The sequence below is a fragment of the Typopeltis vanoorti genome, chromosome 22, assembly GCF_054136105.1.
Source record: "Typopeltis vanoorti isolate ZY-2024b chromosome 22, IOZ_Tvanoo_1.0, whole genome shotgun sequence".
NCBI lineage: Eukaryota > Metazoa > Arthropoda > Arachnida > Uropygi > Thelyphonidae > Typopeltis > Typopeltis vanoorti.
Genome location: NC_143570.1, coordinates 86,156,573 through 86,182,280, shown reverse-complemented (window position 1 = coordinate 86,182,280; position 25,708 = coordinate 86,156,573). Strand labels below are relative to the sequence as shown.

Here is a 25,708-nt window from a genome sequence, read left to right as displayed (position 1 = left end):
TCTGTGGAATGAACCTTATGAGAATAGGTTGAGGATTTGTGGGTTGCAGAAATTGGACGATAGGCGAAGGAGGGGTGATATGATTGAGACATTCAAATTACTGAAGGGTTTTTATAAGATTGATCCAGAAGATATTTTTGAAAATATGACTGGTGGTGGGAGGACTAGGGACCATGCATGGAAGCTGGGCAAGAGCATGGTTGACAAGGGTGTTAGAGCTAGGTTTTTTACTTGGAGAGTGGTGAATGAGTGGAATAAGCTTCCAGAGTCTGTTGTGGGTGCTACGACCGTCAATGAGTTCAAGGCAAGATATGATAGATACTGTGTGAATGTTGAATAGTTGTTCCAGACATGATGTTAGGGCCTCCCTCGATGAGTCTGTTGACTCCTTGGAGTTTCCCAGAACAACAATAATAATAATAATAATAATATTACTGGAAGTTTTTTTCCCACTTGGTTAGACTATAATAAATTTAGTTTAATCCTTTATCCAAGTGTAAGCAAACAAAGTCTGTGCCTGAAGTATCTTCAGGACTGAGGCAACTCGTGGTAAAGGTGGACTAAGCTCTCATCACTTGTCTTAGTATCTCTCATAATGCAAAGTCTCCTTGCGGACATGTATAATGCTATGCCATTACCACTACCCAGACTGGTTTCGACCTTTATTGAGGTCTCGTCAGTGGGAGCCAGACCCAGAGGTGGTGATACTAAGGTGGAATTTACCTATACTTTGCATATTTACCTATACGAGTTGCCAAAAGGTGGCTCACCTTATTATTCAATTACTCTGGATTTAGAGAAAGATGTTGGAAGTTTTTTTCCACTTGGTTAGACTATAATAAATTTAAAAAATTTATTATTTGGAAAAAATTATTTGAAAGTGATTTGTAAAAAAAAAAACTTCCAACATCTTTCTCTAAATCTAGAGTAATATAATAATTAGGTGAGACACCATTTGGCAACTCGTATAAGTAAATATGACTTCTCCATTACTTTCACCTTAGTATCACCACCTCTGGGCTTGGCTCCCACTGACGAGACCTCAATAAAGGTCGAAACCAGTCTGAGTAGTGGCCCTTCCCTTAATGCATAGCATTATACATGTCCGCAAGGAGATGTGCTTTGCATTATGGAAGATACTAAGACATGTGATGAGAACTTAGTCCACCTTTACCATGAGTTACCTGAGTCCAAGATATTTCAGGCACAAACTTTGTTTGCTTACACTTGGATAAGTGTAAGCAAACAAAGATAAGTGTAAGCAAACTCTTTACTTTTAGAGTGGTAAATGAGTGGAATAAGCTGCTAGAGTCTGTTGTGGGTGCTATGACGGTGAGTGAGTTCAAGGCAAGGTCTGATAGATACTGTGAGAATGTCATATAGCGATGTGGACATGGTGTTTAGGACCTCCCTCGATGAGTCTAAGGACTTCCAGGAGTCGCCTGTAATAATAATAATAATAATAAATGATTAAACTAAATTTATTATAAGTTATTACATTTTTGGTAGAAAGAGAAGTGAGGGTACTTATTCCTCTTGAAATCTTTAATGAAAACCTCCTCTGAAATGTTCATAAAAACATCACTGATAGATTTCAGAGCTGGTAGCTGTTATGCAGAGAATTCTTTCCATGATCCATAAAATTAACAGATTTAATGTTCACTTAGATGAATTTTGAAAGTGGTTCAAAAGGGGAAAAAATGCCAGTAATCAGGAAGGTACCTGCTTACATCAGGGTGGTCTAAGTTCCTTCATCCTATCTTTAATTAATTAATTTTTTTCTTCCAGCTGAAAAAAAAAATGCAGAATATTGGTACTAATCAAAGCTGAAAAGTAACTTCCCATGGTATTCTCTTTAAATGCATATACTTTGTATAAAAAACTCATGTTGCTTGTTGAATGACTTCTAAGTTCATCATTCCATATAAGTTTTCAAAGAATCATTTCATGGAACATATATTGGATAACCCTTATTTCTATAGTGAATGCATGCATTGCATTTAGTGAATTTCTCATGGAAGGAAAGAAAGAAATATCAAGTAAAACTTGATATTTCTTTATATTTCTTGATAAATACAGCACATTTATTAATGTGCTGTATTTATCTCAAAATTGCTTGTCCCAGAATCAGTTTTAATAGTGTACTGTAAATAGATAGTGGAAAATTTTTATATGGGATTCTGGCCTGCAGGAGGATTTGAATAGAGCAGTGTTAATAATAATGAATGTCAGTTCATTATTGCTAAATGCAGAGCTGTGCATTTTTGATTGAAGAAAGTCTGGTGTGTATACTGTGGTGACAAGCTTTTACTCCTAGAAACTAATTGGAAGTAATTTCTTGAAGATAGTGATGAGGGAATTCAAGTTTGGAGATCACTTCTTATTTATGGTAATTCCACAGAGCATGTTCAGTATGTTATACATTAGGATGATGGTTAAGGAGAAAAAAGAAACTTGTTAACATTGGGTTTTAAGATCTGCAAACTCAGCACAACAGACTCCTGTTCCACTCATTCACCACTCTCCAAGCAAAAAATCTAGTTTGAACACCCTTGATAACTACACTCTTGCTCGGTTTCCAAGGATGACCCTTGTTTCTCCCACCACCAGACCTGCTCTGAACAATTTCCTCTGTATTAATCTTGTAAAAACCCTTCAGTATATCTCAACCATATCACCTTTTTTCCATCTGTCAGCCAATTTCTGTAACCCACAAATCCTTAACCTGTTCTCGGTAAGGTTCATTCCGTAGACTTGATACCATCTTGGTCACTCTCCACCTCACTCTCAAATGGTGGATCCTCTCCACCTTTTCCTCATAGCCAAAAAATCCAGGTCAGCAGATCTGCACGCATTAGTCGAGATGAGGTCTTATCAAGGCTCGATAAAGAGGAATAATAACCTGCTTGTCTCTGCTCGTCAAAGTATTCTTCAGTAGCCAAGTAATCCAATGAACTTCTTTTGCCACTTTTCTGTGTGCCCTCTAAACTTTAACTTCATATCGAGTAATACTTCCAAATCTCTGGCTTTGTCAATTTCCTGGAGTACAGATCCATCAATGTGTACCACATACTGATGGATCTGTACTCCACATTGATGGTGTACAGATCCATCAATGTGGTATACAGCTGGTAATCTTTTCATCCCAAAATGCATAATTTTACACTTTGCAACATTAAACTGACATCCATTTTCCTTTGCCTATCCAAATCATTTTGCAAACCATCTGTATTAACTATTTCTCTACCCAATCTTGCATTAACGGAAAACAACTGAACAGTTCCTTTCAGATTCTTATCTATATCGTTAATGTACAAATTAAATAGTAGCAGCCCAAGAACAGAGCCCTGTGGCATGCCACAGGACTCTGTTCTTGAATTTTTTTTTGTGTATTTACTGATGTTAATTCTGATGAAACAGTGATCTTGGAAATATCTCTAGAAAATACAATCAGAAGTTAAATTAAATGCATTGATTTGGAAGAGACAGAATATTAATTAATTTAGTTGCACTCTTTTGGACTGAATTAAAGATTTTTAGGAAGCTCTTGGGAATGGACAGATGTGAGAACAATATTCAGTGCTTGGATAGACTTATGGTTTATATAAAACTAATAGCTATTAAGAGTTAAAGTAAAATTTGGAGTGAAAAAGAAACAAATTTCTTGAATTTTGAGTTGGTGATATTTGTGAAATGTTTATGCCAAGAAAAATTTAATGTTAGTTATCCCAAGAAAAGAAATCTCATCTTGTCCAGAGATTTGGGTATTGCCCAAAAGTAAGACTGGAAGAATTTTTTTTTTATTTTTCCAGAAATCGGACAAGAATTAGTTTTGCAAGCTTTGGAGCTGACAATATTATAGACATCTACTTATGGAAATAAGAATTTAGTATTGTAGAAATAGATAATTTAGAAATTTTGACGATTTGTATAGTATAAGTCAGTTAAATAAGAAGCATTGTGGAATGTATTAACAGTGACTGCAGATGGTAATTGATGTATAGAAAAAAGAAAGTAGGTGAAATGTTTTCCCACTAGTTCAGGACACAAAAGTATACAGAGGATTTCAAATTGGAAGTAATCACTATTTAGTGTTTAGCAGGATGAAACTTTATTTCATATTGAAAAGAACAGTGTGTAAGAAAGTTTTAAAACAAAACAAAGTTGAGCAGCTTTCAGAGGTGAACCATAGAATTAAATACACAAACATCAATCAATAAAAAATGAGAGTTTGAAAACAAGGACCCAAACTTGGAGACTCAGTGGTAAACCCTAAAGAAAACATTGATTCATTCAGTCAGAGAAGCATGTAGTGAGGTTAGCAATAATAAGACAATGAAAATAGGCAGAAGAAATTGAAAATATCAACTGCATTGTGAATGGAGAACCTATAGAACAAGTAAAACATTTCAGCTACTTAGATATGATTTTTAGTGAAGATGGTAAATTAAATATGGAAATAGACAACAGAATCAACAAAGCTGGTATGGTAGGAAGTCGACTGAATAAATTGATATGGAATAAGAGAGAAATTAGTCAAAACACTAAATTAGCTGTATACAAGATAGTGTTCAAACCAGTTTTAACTTATGGATCTGAGAGCTGAGTTAGAAGTAAAACACTTGACCAAAGACTACGAGACCACAGATATGAGAGTCCTGAGACAGATTAGTTGCATGAACAGATGGCATCAATGGCAATAGCATATAGGAAAGATTAGCAAAACAAGTGTTCTCTGCCAGGTTGGTAGGAAAAAAGACATTTGTATATAAGATCTGTTTATTAGATCTGGAAAAGGCATATGACAAGGAAACCATGGAAACCCTGACATTCTGAAGAGCCTTCCATTTGGAAAGCTCTTCAGAATGCTATAGGTATATGGTGTAAATGGGATGATGTTATATCAAGTAACACATAGTCTCCATTTAAGCACTAAGTCAGCAGTTAGAATTGAAGGTACAGGAAGATGATTTGATGTTAAATCAGGTGTGTGACAAGAGTGCACATTATCTCCACTGTTATGCATTATCTATATGGATCACATTATGAAGGAAAGTGGTATTAAATCTGATATCAAAATTGACACTGTTAATTTTGATATCAGATTTACTTTACTCTTTACTTTATGCAGATGTTATACAGGATGATTCTAAATTAGTGTCGGGGTTTCCATGGCCTATAATTTTCAAACTGGAAACATCAAAATAAAACTGCTTACAGAATATGAAAGTGTAACTCAAAAAAAGGTGTTGCTGTACTTGCCATATTGATGTCAGGGAGATAATATGGCATCATTCTTCAAAATGGTGACTGTTCAAGAGAATGTAATGTGCATATTTGGTTTTTTGAAACAGAGTCTGATATCACAATGCAATGTCGTTACAGAACTCAGATGGAAAACACCCACTTTTAGATAATGTTATCCAATGTTGGTTAAAGCAATATCAAGAGACTGATAGTGTTCAGTACCAAAAAGCAGTGGGAAGACCGAGCACTTTGCAGGAAGATGTTGATCAAATCCAGGAAGCATTTTATTGAAACCCACAAAAATCAACTAAATGAGCTTCTTTGCAGTTAGATATACTACAAATGACTCTTTGGAGAGTTGTTCATTACTACCTTCAACTCCGTTCCTACAAACTGCAGATTTTGTAGGCTTTACAGTCAGACGATAAACCCCACCATTTCCAATTTGCTCAAGACATTTTGTCAAAAGTCGAAGATGATGAAAATTACCTTCAGAGATGGATATTTAATGATGAAGCAACGTCTTGAGTATTAGGGAAGGTAAATCATCACAACTAAGAATGAGGATCAGAAAACCCTCGCAGCATTCCAAAGAGATAGTTCAAAGGTAAATGTGTGGTGTTGTTATGTCGTATATATTTGCTATTATTATATCGATGCTCCATATTTAATTATATCCTTTCTTACTTCAACCTCTTCTATCAAAATCCTACCACTTGCACCTTTTATTATGTCGGCTGCGCCATTGTTATGTGGCTTTCTCTTTGTGTTATTTTTATCGTTATGTTTCCCTTTTATTCTTTTATTTTCTTATTCTTATTTTAATTTTTATCACGTCTTAGTGTTAATGTTATCAAATCTTTACAATCCTTCTTTTATTCTATGCTTATCGTTGGGTCTGAGCCTTTGTTCTATCATACTATTCTTTATTCATTTTATTTTATTCCTTACGTAATTTAACTTTCTAAGGGCCGCCAGAAATACCTGTTCCCTGAATACTATGAACTATCCTATTCACTCAGGCAAATTTATTTACTGCACCAGCCTGGGCCTTAAGGGTAGAGTTAAACTCAGCCTAAGAATAGTCATAGGATATCAGGTGCTACTAGTAATCTTAGCTAAAATTCAGAAGCCTTAGGTTTTCTAGTTTATTGCAGTCATGCCCTACTACTCTTAATTGAGATATCCCCGCACACACATACAATCACATACAATCACAGGTTCGTATTTTATGAAGGGTCAGGGTCAGTCAGCATGATCAGAAATACAGACATGTAAAGTATCAAATAAATTTAATGAACTCATTATGCAATGCAATACAAAATAAAACAATTATTAATTCTAATTTAAACTTCTACTTTTCTATACTCTCTCGTTCTTAAAATAATTTAGCATCGATTTCTAAAATGTTAGCAAATTAAATATTTCAACATATTTTACATTCTTATCTACAACTCAATGGGTCATTTAGGCATTTAGCACATTGATAATCTCTCTCGGATGAATCACGACAAAATCTCTATCTAACTGAAAGTTCTTAAAATTCATTTCAAAAGGCATAGAGTCATTTACATAAATCTTAGTTCTTCACACGTCCTTCTATTACAAGTTTAAGATACACTCTTTTCACACTGTTAGTCAATTCTCAAAAGGGGCTAGAACATGTGAAAGTACTTATCTACTCTTTATCGGTTTCTCTCCGTCCTTCCTTCTTTGTTACGATTCTGGCTATCTCGATTTTTCTGCCATGTGGGATACACGTGCTCTCCTGAGCTGGGCGCTATCTCTCCACTAAGGGTTTACGTCAACGATCCTTCTCATTGATGGCCTACATTCGATCTTGCCGAACTCTGCTGCGGTGCCATGCCAGAACTTCTCGAAAGTCAGCTTTTAAAAATAAGAGCTGAGCTGCGATGAACACTTGTAGCACACGGAGAAAATGCAGGAACAAACAAACGGGGGGATTCAGTGTCGCGGGTTTTATACGCTCCCCAAGAGCACCACCTTTCTGAGTTTGAATTTCTCTTATCGTCCTGCCTATTGGTCTCCGATTGGGTGACTTCACCGATCAACATACGGGACTTTCTATTTCCGAGAATGTATGCATCACGATATCTTCTCAGATGTGATGCCTGCGGGTGCTTATGCTGCTCTTGTAGCGTTAGGGCGATCTTTGCCCTATGTTGCTGAATAACTTGCATTCTTTCACTTGTAGAACATCACTAATAATTTCTCTTATAACTGCCCCTTTTTGCTGACTTACATTTATACTTGACACACAGATACATTAATTTTAATTCACATAATTCAAAGTTTAATATACAAGATGTTGTTTACAAAAAAAAAAACATAGTCATACTGTGCTAAAAGATAAGTATGCATATTTATTTTATGTTTATTGTTAGATTCTGGAATGGTGATGTCATGTAAAAATGAGGTCATCTATTTTAGATCTAACAGTGTGCTTTGTCATGTTTGGAAGTGTTGGGGCCCTTTTTCTTTGCGGAAAAAACAGTGACAGTGGTGAACTATCTGGACATGATACAGCTGTATCTGTTATCAGTTAGAAGATCATCAGCCAAATGTGGTGTTCCAGCAAGATGGAAGCACTGCCACATTGGGCTCTTATTGTCCAAGAATTTCATTTTCCTGGGTGCTAGGTTGGGCATGGTGGAGCGATTCTATGGCCTCCACACTCACCCGATATTATGCTTCTTGATTTCTTCCTGTGGGGATATTGAAGGACATTGTTTACCAGACTCACATGACCTACCTCAATAAACTGAAGACCAGAATTGTTGCTGCAATAGAAACAGTTCCACCACAAATGATGGAGAACACTTGGAGGGAAATTGATATCTCTTGGACATCTCACTTGTCACAAAAGACACACTGTTGAAGTTCTTTAGCATTTTGCAGTATTGATTCTATAGATAATAAAACTTTTTGAGTTACACTTTCATATTCTGCAATCAGTTTTATTTTGTTGTTTCTGGTTTTAAAATTATAAGCCATGGAAACACTGACAATAATGTAGAATCACCCTGTACTTCTGAATAAATTTGGTATGAAAATCAGCAATAAAAAGACAAAGACAACGAAAATGGGCAGAAAAATGAAAAACATCAACTGTATCCTGAATGGAGAACCTATAGAACAAGTAAAACATTTCAGCTATTTAGGCACAAACTTATCCTTGTCCACCACCACTCTAAGGCCTCATCTCCTCAGCTTCCCCCAATATTACCCAGCCAATTGTATACTTTGCACTCCATTGTTGTCTGCCAAATTTCAAAACCTTAGCTTGACAACATTGAATTGGCAGTTCCACACTGTTGCCCACTCATACAATCTATTCAAGTTCCTCCTGTAAGGGCACATCTGCTTGATTTCTCATTACTCTTCCTGGTTTAGCAGCATCTGCAAGCAGTTGCATATCACCAGCTAAACCTTTCTCAATATTAATAGTATACAAATTAAATAACAATGGTTTATCATCTATCTATCTATCATTTATATTACTAGTCTATCATCCAATCCCATCTGCTTCAATTTAGCGACGAACTTGTGGTGCAGTGCATTAATCTATCAAATGCTTTTGCAAAACCTGAGTATACCATTGTATATGTATCTCACTTGTCCAATACATTCGTCAGCTTGTTATAAAACATAAGCAAGTTCATAAAATATGATTTACCTTTAACAAACCCATGCTGACAAGCACAAAGAATACCACTGTTATTAATCCACCTTTGTATCCTATTATCTCACCAACCTCTTAACGACAACTCCAGATGTACAGATCAGCCCATAATTTGTTACCTGCTTTATCACCACCTTTGTGAAGTGGAACAATTTTGCCTTTCTTCCACTCCTATGGTGATGTTGCATGACTCTTATTAAACGGGTTGGCCAAGGCTGATGCTAACTGCCTGGAACATTCCCTTATGACATGTGATGATATGTCATCAAGTCCTACTGACTTATTGACATCTAGCTTACTTAACTCTTCATGTATCTCTTGCTTGCTTACCATTAACTCTTCTCTCATTTCATTGTTTACATTTGATTTCACACTGAGGATGAAACAGCTTGATGAACTGCTCACTGACCACTTGACCATGTCCTCTGGTAGTCACCAATCTTCCAATGTCATCCATTAATAGCATCTTACCATAATCATCCTTCCTTCTACTTGATACATATCAAAACAATTCATGAGGGTTTTTTTGGGTCTGATTGGCTAATTTCTGCTCATGCTGCACTTTTGTCCTTACCAACAGAATCACTCTTCTGGCCTGCTCTATACTCTTCATGTAACTGATTATTACCATTATCCATCTTGTGCCACCTCCAAAGTCCCCTCTTCTATATTTCATGTTTAATTCCCTTGTTCATCCATTTTAAACCTCCCTTATTAAGCCTTTTGACTCTTAGAATACATTCACACATTGATGCTGTTATGTATTTGTTTGTCCATTCCCAATCAGCATTCATTTCCTTACTGCTCAACTCCTCATTCCATGCTATAGCTCAAAGCTGTCTCCTAAGCTTGTCATAATCACTAGCCTTGTACTTCCACATATATCCTTTCCTCACAGAAGTATTCACATGGCTAGCCAAAACCCAGGTGATCACTTCATGATCACTCTCACCAACTGGAGGGAGGTGCAAAACCCACTCACAATTGCATCCTTTGATGAAATGATCAGATTTAAAATTCTCAATACTTGCATGCCCTCCTTTACATAGTGCCTGAGATAGTTGTCTCTCAAGAACTTAAGTTCATTTTTGTTATTCCCAAACGCCATCTCTTAATTCCAATCTATATGCCATAATTAAAATCACCAATAATAATCATCCTGTCCTTGTTCACTAATCCAAGTTGTTTATACATTTCTTCATTGCCACCATCCACATTCCCTGGCCTATAGCAATATCCAATTAAATATGTTGTCGACCTTCACTTTACACCACACTGCATCATAACCATTGCCACTATTTCCTTCTTTCATGTCTACCTTATGTGGACATAATTCCCCCTAATATCATCAGCAGCACTCCTCCTCCTCCCTTCTTGTCCTTTCTGCTCACAAAAAACACTGTATCCTTCCATTTCTATTCCGATTAGGATATCATCTTCATTCAGCCATGTTTCACTTATTCCAACAATTTTGGAGTGAATAAACTCAATCAGTGAAATCCGGACTTTGTCTAAACAAGGGTTTCATTTGGCCTTAAGTGGAAAAATGAGGGTTGCTAATTTGATATGTATCCATGAAGGTTTTTGTAAACCTAGAGTACTTTAGGTTTACAAAATCTGAGTGTGGGCTAAGGATTTTTTTCCTTTCGGTTTATTATTATTATTTATTTATTTATTTTTACGTAGTGTAGAAACCCTGCACTAGAGACCAAATATAGAACTTTTTAAAGTCACTTTAACCCTCCAGTAAGCAGGACAGTGGTCTCACACCAAGCATTGAAAATCATTTCCTACCTAAAGATAATCATAAATATCCATGGCAGGATTCTGACTTGCAGCCTGTTGATTGGAGATGGTTGATATATGGTTTGAATGTAGTGTGCAGGTTTTATTTATTAAACGCTCTGGATATCTTTTCAGATGGGGGTCCTGAACATACAGAAATAGTAATAGTTGTGTATTAGAGTCTTACATATTAGAGAAGGTTTTGAAGTGAAAAACCTTTGTATTAGAGAAATATATCTGGGAAATGCAATATTGGAAAGCTTTTGTTAACCTGTGTGGACAAGACTCTCTCTCTCTCTCTGCCGTCGTCCGGCAGAAAATCAAAGGTTAAAAGTGAACAGTTTGTTGAATTGAGTGCAGTTCAATCAATAGAAAGACAGTTAGTGAGATCATCCGTACAAAAATGGTTCAGCGATATATTCAGCACAGATGTTTCCTGTTTGCATCAGAGGACTAGAAATGATAATAAACCTGATGAAATGAAACATGGAAGTCATCATCAGTTCACTCGGCATTCTTATAATGCCAGACAATATGAGTGATTCTTGCTTTGCTTACTGGAGACCTGATGTGACTGAACACCATATTTGGACCACAAAAGCAAGGTTTACTTTTTCCTCATTTCTTCCAGCATTAGACGTTGTTTTTTAAGATTCATCTTTAAAATGGCTACTCATTAAATGGGCCAGTAGAAAGTGCACCAGACTGAACACAATGGCATAGTTAACTCTGGAAAGTTAACTATGCTATTAAAAAAATCACTAATAATGCCAGCTAGAAGAAATAAGGAAAAAGTCATCTGGAAGACTTTGCTCTGGAATCCAGACCTGAAGATTTGCCACTTCAAGTCTTCAGCAGACAAAGTGAGCATTGCCCAGTGTGAGAAGAGAACAACACTTGGTTGTAATCTGAGTTGACCAAAGGATAAACACTATCCATAGCATACTTAAAAGGTCCATTGCTGAGGAAGAGCAGAAATAATCCAAAATTGCAGTAGATATAAGAAAAATAACTAACATTTATTTTATTTTTAAAGATGTTTACAGTTGTTAGATTAGAGTTAGTCTTAAAATGACCATTTTCCAAATTTTTTGTTAAATTAATGCAGCCATGCCTAAAGTTTTTTATGACCACCAAAAATATCCAGTGTTTTCTAATTATATTCATTGGTCAAGTCTCTTGACAAATATGTATTTTTCTATTAGTCCTGTATATGATCTGTTGACTCATCCTGTATTGTTATCCCAGATTATTTTATGTTCTTTGTGTTAGAAAGAAAAGGTTAGTGTTCTATATATTGATTACTTAGAAATGTAGCACGACTTCACTATTATTATATAATCAGCGAAATTTTGGTATTTTATTTTTCTGTTTATAGGTTCATGTTTTACTCTTATACTTAAATCTCAAAACCAGACTTTTTATTTTTTCCTACTACTAATGTTATCTATAGTACTATGTAATTCTTCATAAAATGTATGTTTGTTCGGATACGTCGTATTATTATATTGTTTCCTTTTTTTATTATTATGAATTATTATCACATTATCATCATATCATATTATAATCCATAATAATCCATTTTATCATATTTATCATATTTATCATATTTATCATTATTATCATATTTGTCACTGCCTATAGCAAATACTTCAGCCTTCCCTTCCAGCTTGGGTAGAATTAAAGGTAAAGGAATCAATTGGAATTTTTTTTTCTGTTTCCTTCCACACCCTTTGTTGTGAATCGCCCTCTTGTCCTGTGTTATTAGTTGTTCTGTTCTTATTTTGCTTTTCTCAGTTTTTTTTTCCTTTCTTTTCTTCTTCTGGAGATGCACCATATCGTAATGTTTTAAAATAAATTCTTTGATAAAGATGCAAGTTATAATAATGTGATTTATGAATTATTTATCATGGTGATATTATATAATTCCTGTTTTCTACCAAACTACCAGATTTGAACTTTGATAGCATAAGATAAATCTGAACCAAGTGATTTTTAAAGAAGGAAGTGATTTTTAATTGGTGAATAGTCCGTTTTTTTCCCCATTTTTTTACGTTTTTGAGTGCTAAATTGTTTCTCTGAATACGAGTGTACTTCAGTGGTTGTTTTTTGGAAGTTAGTTGCTGTCGCGATATAATATATTTTGGTTACTGTCGGAATCGAATGCATAATGGTGGAAGACAAAACGAAGCTAAGTTTTCATTACTGTATTTAGTTATATTTCATTTTATTTAGTGTACTTAAATGTTTTGTTTTGTTTGTAATTGTTTGTACTTTTTTTTTCTATTTATTTAACGGAATTTATTAATTGAATAATTAACGATTACGCTACTCGGCAGTAAGGAATAATGGCGGATTCAGCTGCAAGTGGCGTATTGCCAAGTCCTCCGCCATTTAAGAACTCGATTATAAGAAATATCATAAGGGACTTTGTGGCATGTATGCGTCCTGAGAATTAGATATGTAGCTTGTTAAAGAGAGCAGAGAGCGTATTTGTGCAAAATGCAGGCAGTGGGAGGAAATAAGTGTCGAATTATCAATATCCGACCTTGTTGCTCCAGGAATGGGGAATGAATGTAGGAAGACAAGTAGCGTGATAGGAGAGAATGAAAAAAATATATGTATGAATGAGAAAATAATAGTTGATAGTGTGGAAGGCGTGAGTGACTGTGAAAGTTTAGGAGATGGTTTTGTTTGGGAGAGTGAATTTAGATTAAGAGTGACTGACCTGCAGAGGGAGATAGATGAGCTGAAAGAGGAGGTGGAATGTCTTGTGAATGAGAGCAGAAGTATGAAAGATAAGATTAGGAGAATGGAAGAGATAAATGCAAGCCGAATCAGAGTGGGGGAGAGAGAGAAATTTGGGAGTGTTAGAAGAGGAGAGAAAGGAAACAGAAGAGATGGAATGAGTGAGAGGTATGTGGGTGCTAGAAGAGGAGAGAATGGAAACCGTAGAAGAGAGGGAATGAGAGAGAGGTATGGGAATGCTAGCAGATGAGAGGATGGAAACAGTAGGAGAGATGGAATGAGAGACGGATATGAAAGTGCTAGAAGAGGAGAGAATGGAAACAGTAGGAGAGATGGAATGAGAGAGAGAGATATGGGAATGCTAGAAGACGAGAGGATGGAAACAGTAGGAGAGACGGCATGAGAGAGGGATATGGAAGTGCTAGAAGTGGAGAAAATGGAAACAGTAAGAGAGAGGGAATGAGAGAGATGTACGTGAGTGCTAGAAGAGGAGAGAATGGAAACAGTACGAGAGAAAGGTATGGGAATGCTAGAAGAGAGAATAGCAGTAGAAGAGAGGGAATGAGAGAGACCTATGGAAATGAAAGAAGAGGAGAGAATGGAAACAATAGGAGAGAGAGAGAGAATGGTAAGAGGTATAATGTATGGTGACTCAATGATCCGTGGTGTTCAAGATAGGATGCATGAGGAAGGAGTGTTTGCCAGGAGGAACAATAGAAAGGGCGGTTATGGCAATTAAGAGAGGTGAAAGGGTGGATGAGATGATTGTGATGGTAGGAACAAATGATTTGAGTGGTAATGTAAGTAGGGCAGCGAGAAATATGAGATTTTTGCTTGAGGCTGTACGGAAGAAGACAGAGAGAGGGAAAATAGTGTGCGTATTGCCTAGGTATGATAATGATGAACTGAGCAGAAGAGCGGTGATATTGAATGGCATAATAGCGAGAGTGTGTGACAACAGAGGACTAGTATATGTGGATGCCTGGAGTGCATTTGAGGAAAGAGAGGAATTGTATGCAAGAGACCGCTTACATTTGAATGAGGGAGGACGTAGGCATCTGGAGAGATTGCTGTTCTGAACGAGTCAGTGTGTCCCAGGGAGGATGATAGCAGGGGTTGCCTCTTGTGGGAATGGATACTTGGGAGAAGGGAGACGATGTCAGGTAGCAATGAGCCCAGTGGAGTCTAGAAGAGATAATGCTGGGTATAGAAACAATGGCATTTATATGTTTTATACTAATGCCAGGAGTATCCGGAATAAGGGAGATGAATTGGTGGCGCAGATAGCATCAGCCTGGCCAAAAATTATTGGGATCACTGAGACGTGGTTGACAGAAGGGGATATAATAACAGGAATAGAAGTCGCTGGGTATAGCATTTTTCGTCAGGATAGGAGGGGAAAGCGTGGTGGTGGGGTACTGCTTATGATAAGTGATGACCTATGTCCTCTAAGAGTGGAGGCTTTGGAAGGAAGTGAGACAAATGATTTTGAGAGCATATGGTGTGAGGTAGAGGTAGGCAAGACAGGATATTTAGTGGGGTATTGCTACAGACCCAGGAGCACAGAGGATGGGGACCAGGAGATGTTTAGACAGCTAAGTTTGGCAAGTGCAAGAAGAATGATTGTTATAGGGGATTTTAACCACAGTAGTATAAATTGGAGAGAGGAAGATGCATGTAGCAATAGGGGAATAGAATTTCTAGAATTCTTGAGGGACAAATGTCTTAGGCAACATGTAACAGAGGGAACAAGAGGTTCAAGAGTTTCGGATTTGGTTATAGCATCAGAAGAATTGATAATAACTGAGATGACATCTCTCCCACCAGTTGGAGAGAGTGACCATATGGTTTTGACTTGGAAAATGAATAGACATGCAGGAGTATCAAAGAGACGGGAACTTATGTGGAATTATAAAGCAGGTGATTATAATAGTCTTAGACGTCAACTTCGGGGAAGTTTCATGGAGGGGAGGAATTGGAAGGCCAGGATATCATTAGTGCGTGGGAAATTGTTAAAGAATATTTGTTAGCAGCAATGGTAAGTTGTATACCACGAGTGAAGAAGAGGACACAATTTGGAGTAAAATGGATGACAAACAATATTAAACAGGAATTGCATGCAAAAAAGAGGCTATGGAAGAGATATAAGGAGACAGGTGAAGAGAGGATGCATGAAGAATATAAGACACAGGCCAGAAGAGTGACTAGTGTGGTACAGAAAGTGAAACTCGAATATGAGAGGAGGTTGGCCTTAAGATCCAAAGAAAATCCTAGGGAATTTTTTAGCTATGTGGCCAGTAGGAGGAGAAATGACTGTGGAAGAATGATATTGTGGGATAAAAATGGGAATAGAGTGACTGATGCAGAGGACATAGTGGAATTGTTCAATGAACAATTGGAGTATTTCATCCTAGAGGAGTCAGTTTTAATGCTAGAGGGATAAGGCTGGTTCAAGGGTTTAGAGGTACAGGAGGAGAGTGTGTTTCAGATACTGAGTACTCTGGATGTCAGTAAAGCTTTGGGCCTGGATGGTAGTTCACCACGAGTTTTGAGAGAATGTGCCAGGGAACTGACAGTGCCTTTAACCTGGCTTTTCAATGAAAGTCTGGCTTCGGCAAAGGTGCCCAGGGAATGGAAGGAAGATAAGATAGTGCCATTGCATAAGGGTGGTAACAGACCGGAAGTGTCTAATTATAGGCTAGTCTGTGTGTCATCAGTAGTTGTTAAGATCTTGGAGAAAGTAGTGAGGGACTGTATACAACATTGGACAGATGAGGGTAATGTTATCTGTGAGAGACAACATGGATTTGTGAAAGGGTGCTCTTGTTTTAGCAATATGCTAGCCTTTTATAATAAAGTTACAAGAACATTAGATGAGGGAAAGGCATATACTGCAATTTTCTTAGACTTAGCAAAGGCATTTGACAGGGTGCCACATGATAAGCTGATATTTAAGTTGCAGCACATCGGTCTGGATGTCAGATTGGTCAACTGGATTCAGGATTGGCTGTCTGATAGGTATCAGAGAGTTGTGTATGGTGGAGCAGTTTCAAGGAGGCAGAGGGTTACAAGTGGGGTCCCACAGGGCTCAGTACTAGGACCTATATTGTTTAACCTTTATATCAATGACATTGCCAGTGGATTGCAAGGGGATATTCAGTTGTTTGCGGATGATGCAAAGCTAGGAAGGATCATTAGTAATAGTGCAGATGTGGTAGCCCTGCAAGAGGATTTGAATAAGCTAGATAGATGGGCAAATGAATGGGGGGGTCAGTTTAATGCAGCAAAATGTAAGGTCTTGAGGTTTGGGAAACATCGATGGGATGCAGCATACTCTATGGGAGGAATTATGCTGGAGGAAGTAGAGGAGACAAGAGATCTGGGGTTGATGGTTGATAGAAACCTGAAGTTTAGAGGACATGTTGCAAAGGTGGTGAAGGTAACACAGAGGATTGCTGCAATTATGAGAAGTACACGACCTGCAGAGATAAGAGGGTTATCATTCCGTTGTATAAATCTCTGATCAGACCACACTTGGACTATTGTTCTCAGATTTGGTCTCCAGGATTTGAAGGGGATAAATTAACTGTGGAAAGGATACAAAGACGGATGACAAAGATGGTTTCAGGACTGTACAAGGATAGTTACGAGGATCGGCTGAGGGAATGTGGACTGCAGAGTTTGGTGGATAGAAGAAGGAGAGGTGATATGATTGAGACTTTTAAACTGTTGAGAGGTGGTTACAGGGTTGACACTGGGGAGTTCTTTTGCTTGGTTGAATGAGTCTTTCGACTCCATGGAGGCCTGAATAATAATAATAATAATAATATCTTCAATTTGTTTATTTAATAAATAAATAAACAAATTATCATAGCCTTGTCTCAAGATTGTGTTCATATAATTTTCTCTGACACTTAGTAAGGAAATTCCTCCCTAATTTTCATGATGTTTAACTTTCTTTTTTAAATTGGTATAATAACAACTCTCTTCTGATCATCTAGGATTCAGTTTTTAGAATTAGGCATTGTAGCCATTGATGTTAAAATATAAAAGAAAGTATTATACAGGGTGGCCATAAAATAACTTTCCGTCTTTGGAGGCATCTGTAGCTAAAAACCAATAAAATATAAAATCTGGAATGAGACCAGATTTTATATTAAGACTTTTGAAGGCATGTGGAGATGATTTCTGCAAAAAAAAAGATTTAGTACCAAAAGTCGCTGACAGGGGAAATTTTGGCACTGGTGGAGCCAAAAACAAGCTCATAATTACATTAAAGGCAGATAAAATGGAATAATAACATTTCGACATTGTAAGCAACAGCTGCATCATTCATTCCAGCTGGATATGTGGCGCATTACAATGATAATAATAATAATAATAAAACTAAAACAACAACTTGCGAGAGACACATAAATTAATGTAGTGATTGAACTCACAGGAAATAATGTTTTATTCATCAGAATCAGGGTCCCCTGGACCACATACACGATTTTCAATGTGCTGACCTTTCTTGTATACAACAAATTGCATCCGGTGTGCGAAATGCTCTACAGCTGAACGTAAAGAGTCAGATTGGATGTTCATAACAGCCCGTTTTATGTTCTCTTTCAAGACATGTGAGTTGGAAATGTTACACAATGGATTTCAAATGCCCCCACAGCCAAAAGTCATATGGAGTGATGTCCGGGGATCGAGACGCTTATGCCATCGGAAAGAACGGACTGAAAACCCTCTCATTACTGAAATGCTGGCGTAAAAGGCGCTGTACTGAACGTTCAATGTGTGGCCGTGCTCCATCCTGCATAAAAATTATGGAGTCCAAACATTGTCTTTGCTGCAATGCAGGAATGACAAAATTTTCCGGCATTCGTCGATAAATCTCTCCAGTAATGGAGCAGGTTACAGGACCTGTAGGGGTAATACGCTCAAAAAAAGTATGGTCCTATCATGAAATCGGCAGTGAAGACACACGGTTACTTTTGGAGAATGCAGTGGTACTTGCTGGATCGCTTGGGGATGTTCAGATGCCCAAATTCTGCAGTTGTGAGTGTTGACCGACCCATTCAGATAAAAATGAGCCTCATCACCCCACAATATTCTCCAATTCCAGTCATTGTCGACCTCCATTCTGGCAAGAAACATTAGCGTGAAGGTCATGTGCTTATCATAATCGGTAGTTAGTGCTTGCACATGACTGAACTTATACAGATAGAAGTGAAGCATTTTCGTAAGATTTTCCAGACTGTACCATAAGCCATATCAATTTTGCGAGCCATGGCACGAGCTCTTGGACCAGGCCCTGTGTCGTCGAACACCGCAGTAGCAACATCTGTTACTGTCTCTTCTTGCACTGCTTTCCATCCTCTGCCAGGTCTAACTCCTAGTGATCCAGTTTCTTCAAACTTCTTAATCAACTTAACAAGTAAAGCACGCTGAGGCAAGGGAAGCGTATTGAGCACAATTCGTCAGGCATTCGAATAACTGCTTGAACTTTCCCAATTCCTTTTTAAGTGGAATTGGTGGCACTGCTGTCACGTTCACATGGTAAAATTTGCATAATCCTTTTTACCTGCATTTACTGCAAATATTTGACTTCTTTTAGCTCTGCTAGCACCAAAATTTTACCTATTGGCGACTTTGGTACTAAATCTTTTTTTTGCGGAATTCATCTCCCCATGCCTTCGAAAGTCTCAATATAAAATGTGGTCTCATTCCATGTATTAGTTTAAGCTACAGATACCTCCAAAGAGGGAAAGTTAATTTATGGCCACCCTGTATAATAACAGCTCTACTCGAATCATCTAGTATCTAGCATTCAGAATTAAACATTGTAGCCAACATTTTTGTAACTGAATGTACAGTTAATGGATTTTTTCTGATCCCTTAATACACTTTACTATAATTTTACATGATAAATGCCTGAGTTGCAGCCACAATTATAATGGATTTCTTTCTTTTAACAGTAAATTTTTCTGAGTTATTTATTTATTTATTTTTGACAAAATTATAACTACTTTGAAAAATCATTACTAATAAGGTATGTTTGCAGGATTTCAAAATTGACACTTCATATGTCTCACTTTATGTGTTTTTTCATTATGTGATGCGCTTCAGTATAAATTTTCACATTTCAACCAATATATGTATATATATATATGTGTGTGTGTGTAGAAAGTTTTTTGCCTTGGGTATAATATATGTTAAAGATGCCAAGCTATTTTAAACCTGGTTTTACTCCATTTCCCAAGTAAGCAAACAGACAAATAAGTCAAGTTTGCGCCTGCATGTAGTGCAAGTCTAGGCAACTCGTGGTAAATGTAGAATAAGCTGTTGAAAGTTTATTTTTCACTTGGTTAGACTATAATAAATTTAGTTTAATCCTTTATCCAAGTGTGAGCAAACAAAGTTTGTGCCTGAAAGTATCTTCAGGACTGTGGTAAGGTGGTACAACACCGGGCAACTCGTTGCAAAGTGCGTTGCATACTGAGATAGGAGTGATGTTAGCTTGCTCCACCTTTGCAATGAGTTGCCCAGTGTTGTACCACCCTACTCCAGTCCTGAAGATACTTTCAGGCACAAACTTTGTTTGCTCACACTTGGATAAAGGATTAAACTAAATTTATTATAGTCTAACCAAGTGAAAAATAAGCTTTCAACATCTTTCTCTAAATCCAGAGTAATTTAATAAAAAGGTGGCACACCATTTGACAACTCCTATAGGTAGAGACGACCTTGCTAAAGATTCTGCCTGGTATCTCCACTTGGGCCTGGCTCCCACTGAAGAGACCTCAATAAAGGTCGAAACTAGTCTGGGTAGTGGGCCTTCCCTTAATGCATAACATAACATTATACATATCTGGAAGGAGATGTATTTTGCATTATGGGAGATGCTGAGATAGGAGTGATGTTAGCTTGCTCCACCTTTGCAACGAGTTGCCCGGTGTTGTACCATCTTACCCCAGTCCTAAAGATACTTTCAGGCTCAAGAAGATACTCCCACACTTGGATAAAGGATTAAACTAAATTTATTGTAGAATAAGCTCTGATCACTATTCTTAATATTTACCCTTAATGCAAAGCCCAGACCGGTTTTGACCTTTATTGAGGTCTCATCAGTGGGAGCCAGGCTTAGAAATACCAAGGTTAAGTAATACAGAGCTTATAAGTATTTTACCAAAACAAGTTACCATAAGGTGCTTTGACCTTATTAAATAAAAATCTTAGGATGAGAAATAGATGTAGAAAGTTTTTTACCTTAGGTATAATATATGTTAAAGATGCCAAGCTATTTTAAACCTGGTTTTACTCCATTTCCCAAGTAAGCAAACAGACAAATAAATCAAGTTTGCGCCTGCACGTAGTGCAAGTCTAGGAGACCTGCAAAGTAGTGCAAGTCTAGGCAACTCGTGGTAAAGGTAGAATAAGCTCTGAATATTCTTCATAATTTTAAAATTATTTTTATTTTTCAACATAATCTCCCTTAAGACTAATACATTTATTCCAGTGACATGCTTAACATGACAGGTCTTTAGATTGAAGTTATGAAGATAGAGGTGTACGAGGGTGGTCTGAAAAGTTCTCAGCCTAAGAATAAAAAAACGAATTTATAATTTCAAGATTATTTTTATTTTCAACATAATCTCCCTTAAGACTAATACATTCATTCCAGCGATGCTCCGGCACCATTATCTCGTCCCTGTGGTGGTTCTCAGTAAGATCTGCAAAATACCCCTCTACAGCTGCAATCACTTCTTGATTCGAAGAAAAACGCTGACCAGCAAGGAGGAGTTTTAGTTTTGGGAAGAGATAGAAGTCAGAGGGAGCCAAATCTGGGGAATAGGGTGGATGTTCCAACAATTCATAGTGCAGATCCCTTAATTTTCCCATTGCCCAAACACCTTTGTGGGCAGGTGCATTGTCCTGATGAAAGATGATTTTTTTCTTCTGCAAACCGGGTCTTTTCTCACGAATTTTTTCGTCTAGTTTGGTTAAAAGATCGGAATAATATTCCCCGGTTATTGTTTTACCCTTTTCAAGATAATTAATAAACAAAATGCCTTTAGCATCCCAAAACACTAATGCCATGACCTTTCCTGCTGATGGAACCGACTTTGTCTTCTTTGGCACTGAACAACGATCTTCTGTCCACTGTTTGGATTCTGGTGTGTAATGGTGAATCCAAGTGTCATCCATAGTAATAAATCGATGCACAGAAGCAGTTTTATTCTTGTTAAAATGCACCAAACACTGTTCAGAGATTTTCATGTGAGTGCGTTTTTGATCTGCTGTGAGCAAGCACGGCACCCATCTTCCACAAAACTTTTTCATTTGCAATTCTTCACACAAAATATATCCTACACATTCTTTTGAAATGCCTATAGTCTCAGCAATTTCATGCACTTTGACTCGCCGGTCATCCAATACCATATCGTGCACTTAAGATTTCTGGTGTTGTTACACTTTTTGGACTTCTTTCATGTGGATCATCTTCAAGACTGGTACATCCACATTTAAACTTGGCAGCCCATTTCTTAATTGTCAAAAATGAAGGAGAAGAGTTCATAAACTTTTATGAACTTCGAATGAATTTCTTTTGGCATTAAACCTTCTTTTACAAAGAATTTTATAACCGCACGATACTCAGTTTTATCCATTTCAAGGGATACTGACAACACTTTTGCTTCAGCCAGCTGTATAAAACAAACTGCTTGATAGAATGACTTGCAATTTCACATGGATGCTTATGACAGATGTACCAACTTAGAAAAAAAAAAATCCTGCCAATAGTGTTGCCATCTATGGTCGAGGCAAAGAACATTTCAGACCACCCTCGGATAACTTTTTGTCGATATTTACAATGGGAAACAGTGTCGACAATGTACTGAATGCTCAATTTTCTACCAGAGCATTCACGGATCGTATGATTATAGTCGAATGAGGTTGGAACTTGTGTATAATAAGTAAGTAAAAAGAGTTATTCCAGCCTTTCTTTGGTTCAGTCCAGAAAAATAATAATTTCCCAAGTGATTACTTTTTCCAATTTTTGTGCATATTATAGGTTGTATTTAAAAATCATATCAAAATTCAAATTATCCGTGTTTCACTCTAGTATTTGCTAATGATAATCTAATCTCACCACAAAGCATAAACATTTTTTGCTTCTCACATAAATGGCGCACATGAAGCACAGCTATTGTTCAATTGACCTTTATGCTTTCAATATTTAAAATCATATTAATTGATAAATTGAAAATTTTTCAAGGTTATCTTACAGTTAATTACATTGGACCAGTTAAAATTATTATTATTATTATTATGTAACACCTCCAGGGAGTCCAAAGACTCATCCAGGGAGAGTACCTACTCTACAACTCTGTCTCCACCACTTAATCCACCAACTACAGCATAGTGCTACTAAACCAGTGCCATCTATCACCCACCACTAGTATTTTCACAGACAATCACAAACATCCATGTCCATGGCAGAATTCGAACCTGCAGCCTTTTGGCTGGAGAGCAGATACGCTAACCACTTGGCCAACCAGGCTGATACATCTGAAGCTCAATTTTTTTCTCCATCCACTTTTGGTAAACTGTTTTGCTTTGGACTGCCTTGACACACTTCCTAGAAAACTGTGGTTTTGATATTGAATGAGAATTTTGAAAAAGAGTTGGGAAAAAGTCTTCTTTCCAGAATGGATAATTTCTGTAACACAGTCATAGGTATCTAGATCTGGAAGAGCAGAAACAGTAATCTAACCATAGAAAGAAGAGCAAAATTCTGGGAAATCTTTCAGCTTGGCATTATAGTGCCAAAGGGTATAAGGTTATAAATGGCTGAGGGGAGGGTGTGCCACTAGAGATAGAACAGATGATACTTGTATGGGATTATGATCTGAATTACTAAGAGGAAAGGTCATTTCAGCAGGTTTTTCTTAACATCTTTACATTTTTCTTAACACCAGGTCTCCTTCAAGGAGACCTGGTGTTAAGAAAAGATCTAGAATGTTGTGTATTGCTGGAAAGAATCGTTTTATTCTTGTTGGCTGATGAACCGCTTGCTTTATGTCACTGCCTATAGCAAATACTTCAGCCTTCTCTTCCAGCTTGGATAGAATTAAAGGTAAAGGAATCAATTGGAGTTCTGAAATTTAAATCAAAGGATGATCCCTTCTGTTAAGATAGTTGGATTGCATAGAAATCATATGTCAAGGATACAAAATCAAAGAGGTCAGAATGATTTTCAGAATTGGGAGGAGGACAAAAAGGACAGCTGATAAATGATACATAATGGAGGCAAAGAAATCTTAGCACAGAAGGGTCAAAAAAGTCAAGATTAAAGATTTGGTGTCTCTGGCAAGAAACATCAGACCACATTAATTCATGTGTAGCACCCTTTTGGCAGAAGCAATCATGCACCTTCATCTGTTTGGGCAGTTAAAATGAGAGGAACGGATTGTTATTGTAGCAGTAATTTGGGGTTCAGTCAAAAACAAGAGATTATATTTGGATGTTAGTAGCTGGTGGCATACATGATTCAGTTTAGTATTTATGCAGTGAATATTGGTGAAGTGGACAGGAAGACATTTTTGTTTGTAAGGTTTTGCAGTTTTCTTTAATTGCAATGGTACTGTATCTCTTTGAGTTTATTGTCATGTTAAGTGTTTCAGATGTGAAGAGAAAAACAGAAGAGGCAACATGCTGTGTGAGGATGTACTCTTAGGCTCATACAGGGAGCATCCAAATTACATGACATAACATAGTTTCAACAGTGCCTCTGCATTTTACAGCAACTAAGCACAACCTGGATGTCAGAAAGTCTCCCAAATACATTGTATGCACACTGGCTACCATATAGCACAAAGGACCAAACCTGATGGAAAATGCATTTAGGAGGCTTACTGGTTGAGAGTGGATAGAGATAGAAGCTAGAATTCTTGCTCTGGGGATTAAATATAGCATCATCCACTTCAGGCCATTAAATAAGCAAAGTGATGTTTCACCAAGTGATGAAGGCCATCCTTTGTCAAACTAGGAAATTATATTATTATTATTATTACGTGACATAGTATATTATTACGTAACACCTCCAAGGAGTCCAAAGACTCATCGAGGGAGGGCATGTACTCTACAACTCTCTGTCTCCACCGCCGACCACCACCACTAGTATTTTCACAGACAATCACAAAAATCCATTCCCATGGCTGGATTCAGACCTGCAGCCTTCTAGCTGGAGAGTGGATACGCTAACCACTCAGCCAACGAGGCTAGCGTGGTTATCCTTTGGCAGTAATACTTGCTGATAGTGCCAGAGTCCATCTGTTGGAAACAGTTCATGCCTGAAGAAGGCAGAGTTGACTTGACTTGACTGGAAGAGGCTGTATATTATGCATTTACAGTCCATTAGCACTCAGGGCAAGCCTTTTACCCTATCAGATGAAGAACGCATGGAAAAATTTAACTTGTATTATGAGTTTATGAAGGAAGGAATCGCCTTCCTCTGGAACTATTGCTGATAAGTAATAAAACAGAAATGAATGTCATATTAGCATTTTATTTTAAAATTCAATTTCACCATTACTTAAACAAAATGGATTTTTGATAGCCATTCCAAACAATTTATTATACTATGGGTTGATTTTAATCCTTAGCTGGTTTTATAATTATTTAATTTTTGTTTTATTTGCTATTCTTTACACAATTTTTTTTTCCTCCTACATCAAGAGATATTCAAAGAGCACATCGTGTAGCATCAAAGCTTCAAGCAGGAATTGTATGGATAAATAACTACAATGTCTTCTCACCTGTAATACCATTTGGCGGCTACAAAATGTCAGGGTTTGGTAGAGAAAATGGATTGGCTGCTATTAATGACTTCACTCAGCTGAAAACTGTGTATGTTGAATTGAATTCTGAAATTGACTGTCCTATATATAGTGGATAATAAAGTAAAATATCAAATTTAATGTAAATAAGGAGTGTATTTTTTTTCATCACTAATTCCTGATATAAACTCTCAAGGAATGGATAGAATACTATGACACTACTATACAATTAAAAAAAAAAGGATGCTTATGAGATTTATGTTATTACTAGCTTTCTATTATATGTATTTTTATGCTTTTATAAAAGAATAAAAAAATAGACACGATGGTGATGATCACTTAAGTGGAAAGAATAACATTATCCCTTGATTTTATATTTTCTGTGTTTAAATTAATA

The 25,708-nt window shown here is 37.0% G+C and overlaps 1 protein-coding gene across 2 annotated transcripts in view; it reads left to right on the top strand.

Annotated features, from left to right (window-relative positions):
* The window catches only part of LOC150094541 (4-trimethylaminobutyraldehyde dehydrogenase A-like), a 149,823-nt gene extending 124,362 nt beyond the window's left edge, over window positions 1–25,461 (top strand). For both annotated transcript variants that reach the window (XM_090412176.1, XM_090412175.1), the window contains exon 9: window positions 25,211–25,461. In XM_090412176.1, coding sequence (XP_090268302.1) covers window positions 25,211–25,430 — 220 coding nt within the window. In that variant the 3' untranslated portion in view covers window positions 25,431–25,461. The remainder of the gene's footprint in view (window positions 1–25,210) is intronic.
* Window positions 25,462–25,708: the final 247 nt, after the last annotated feature.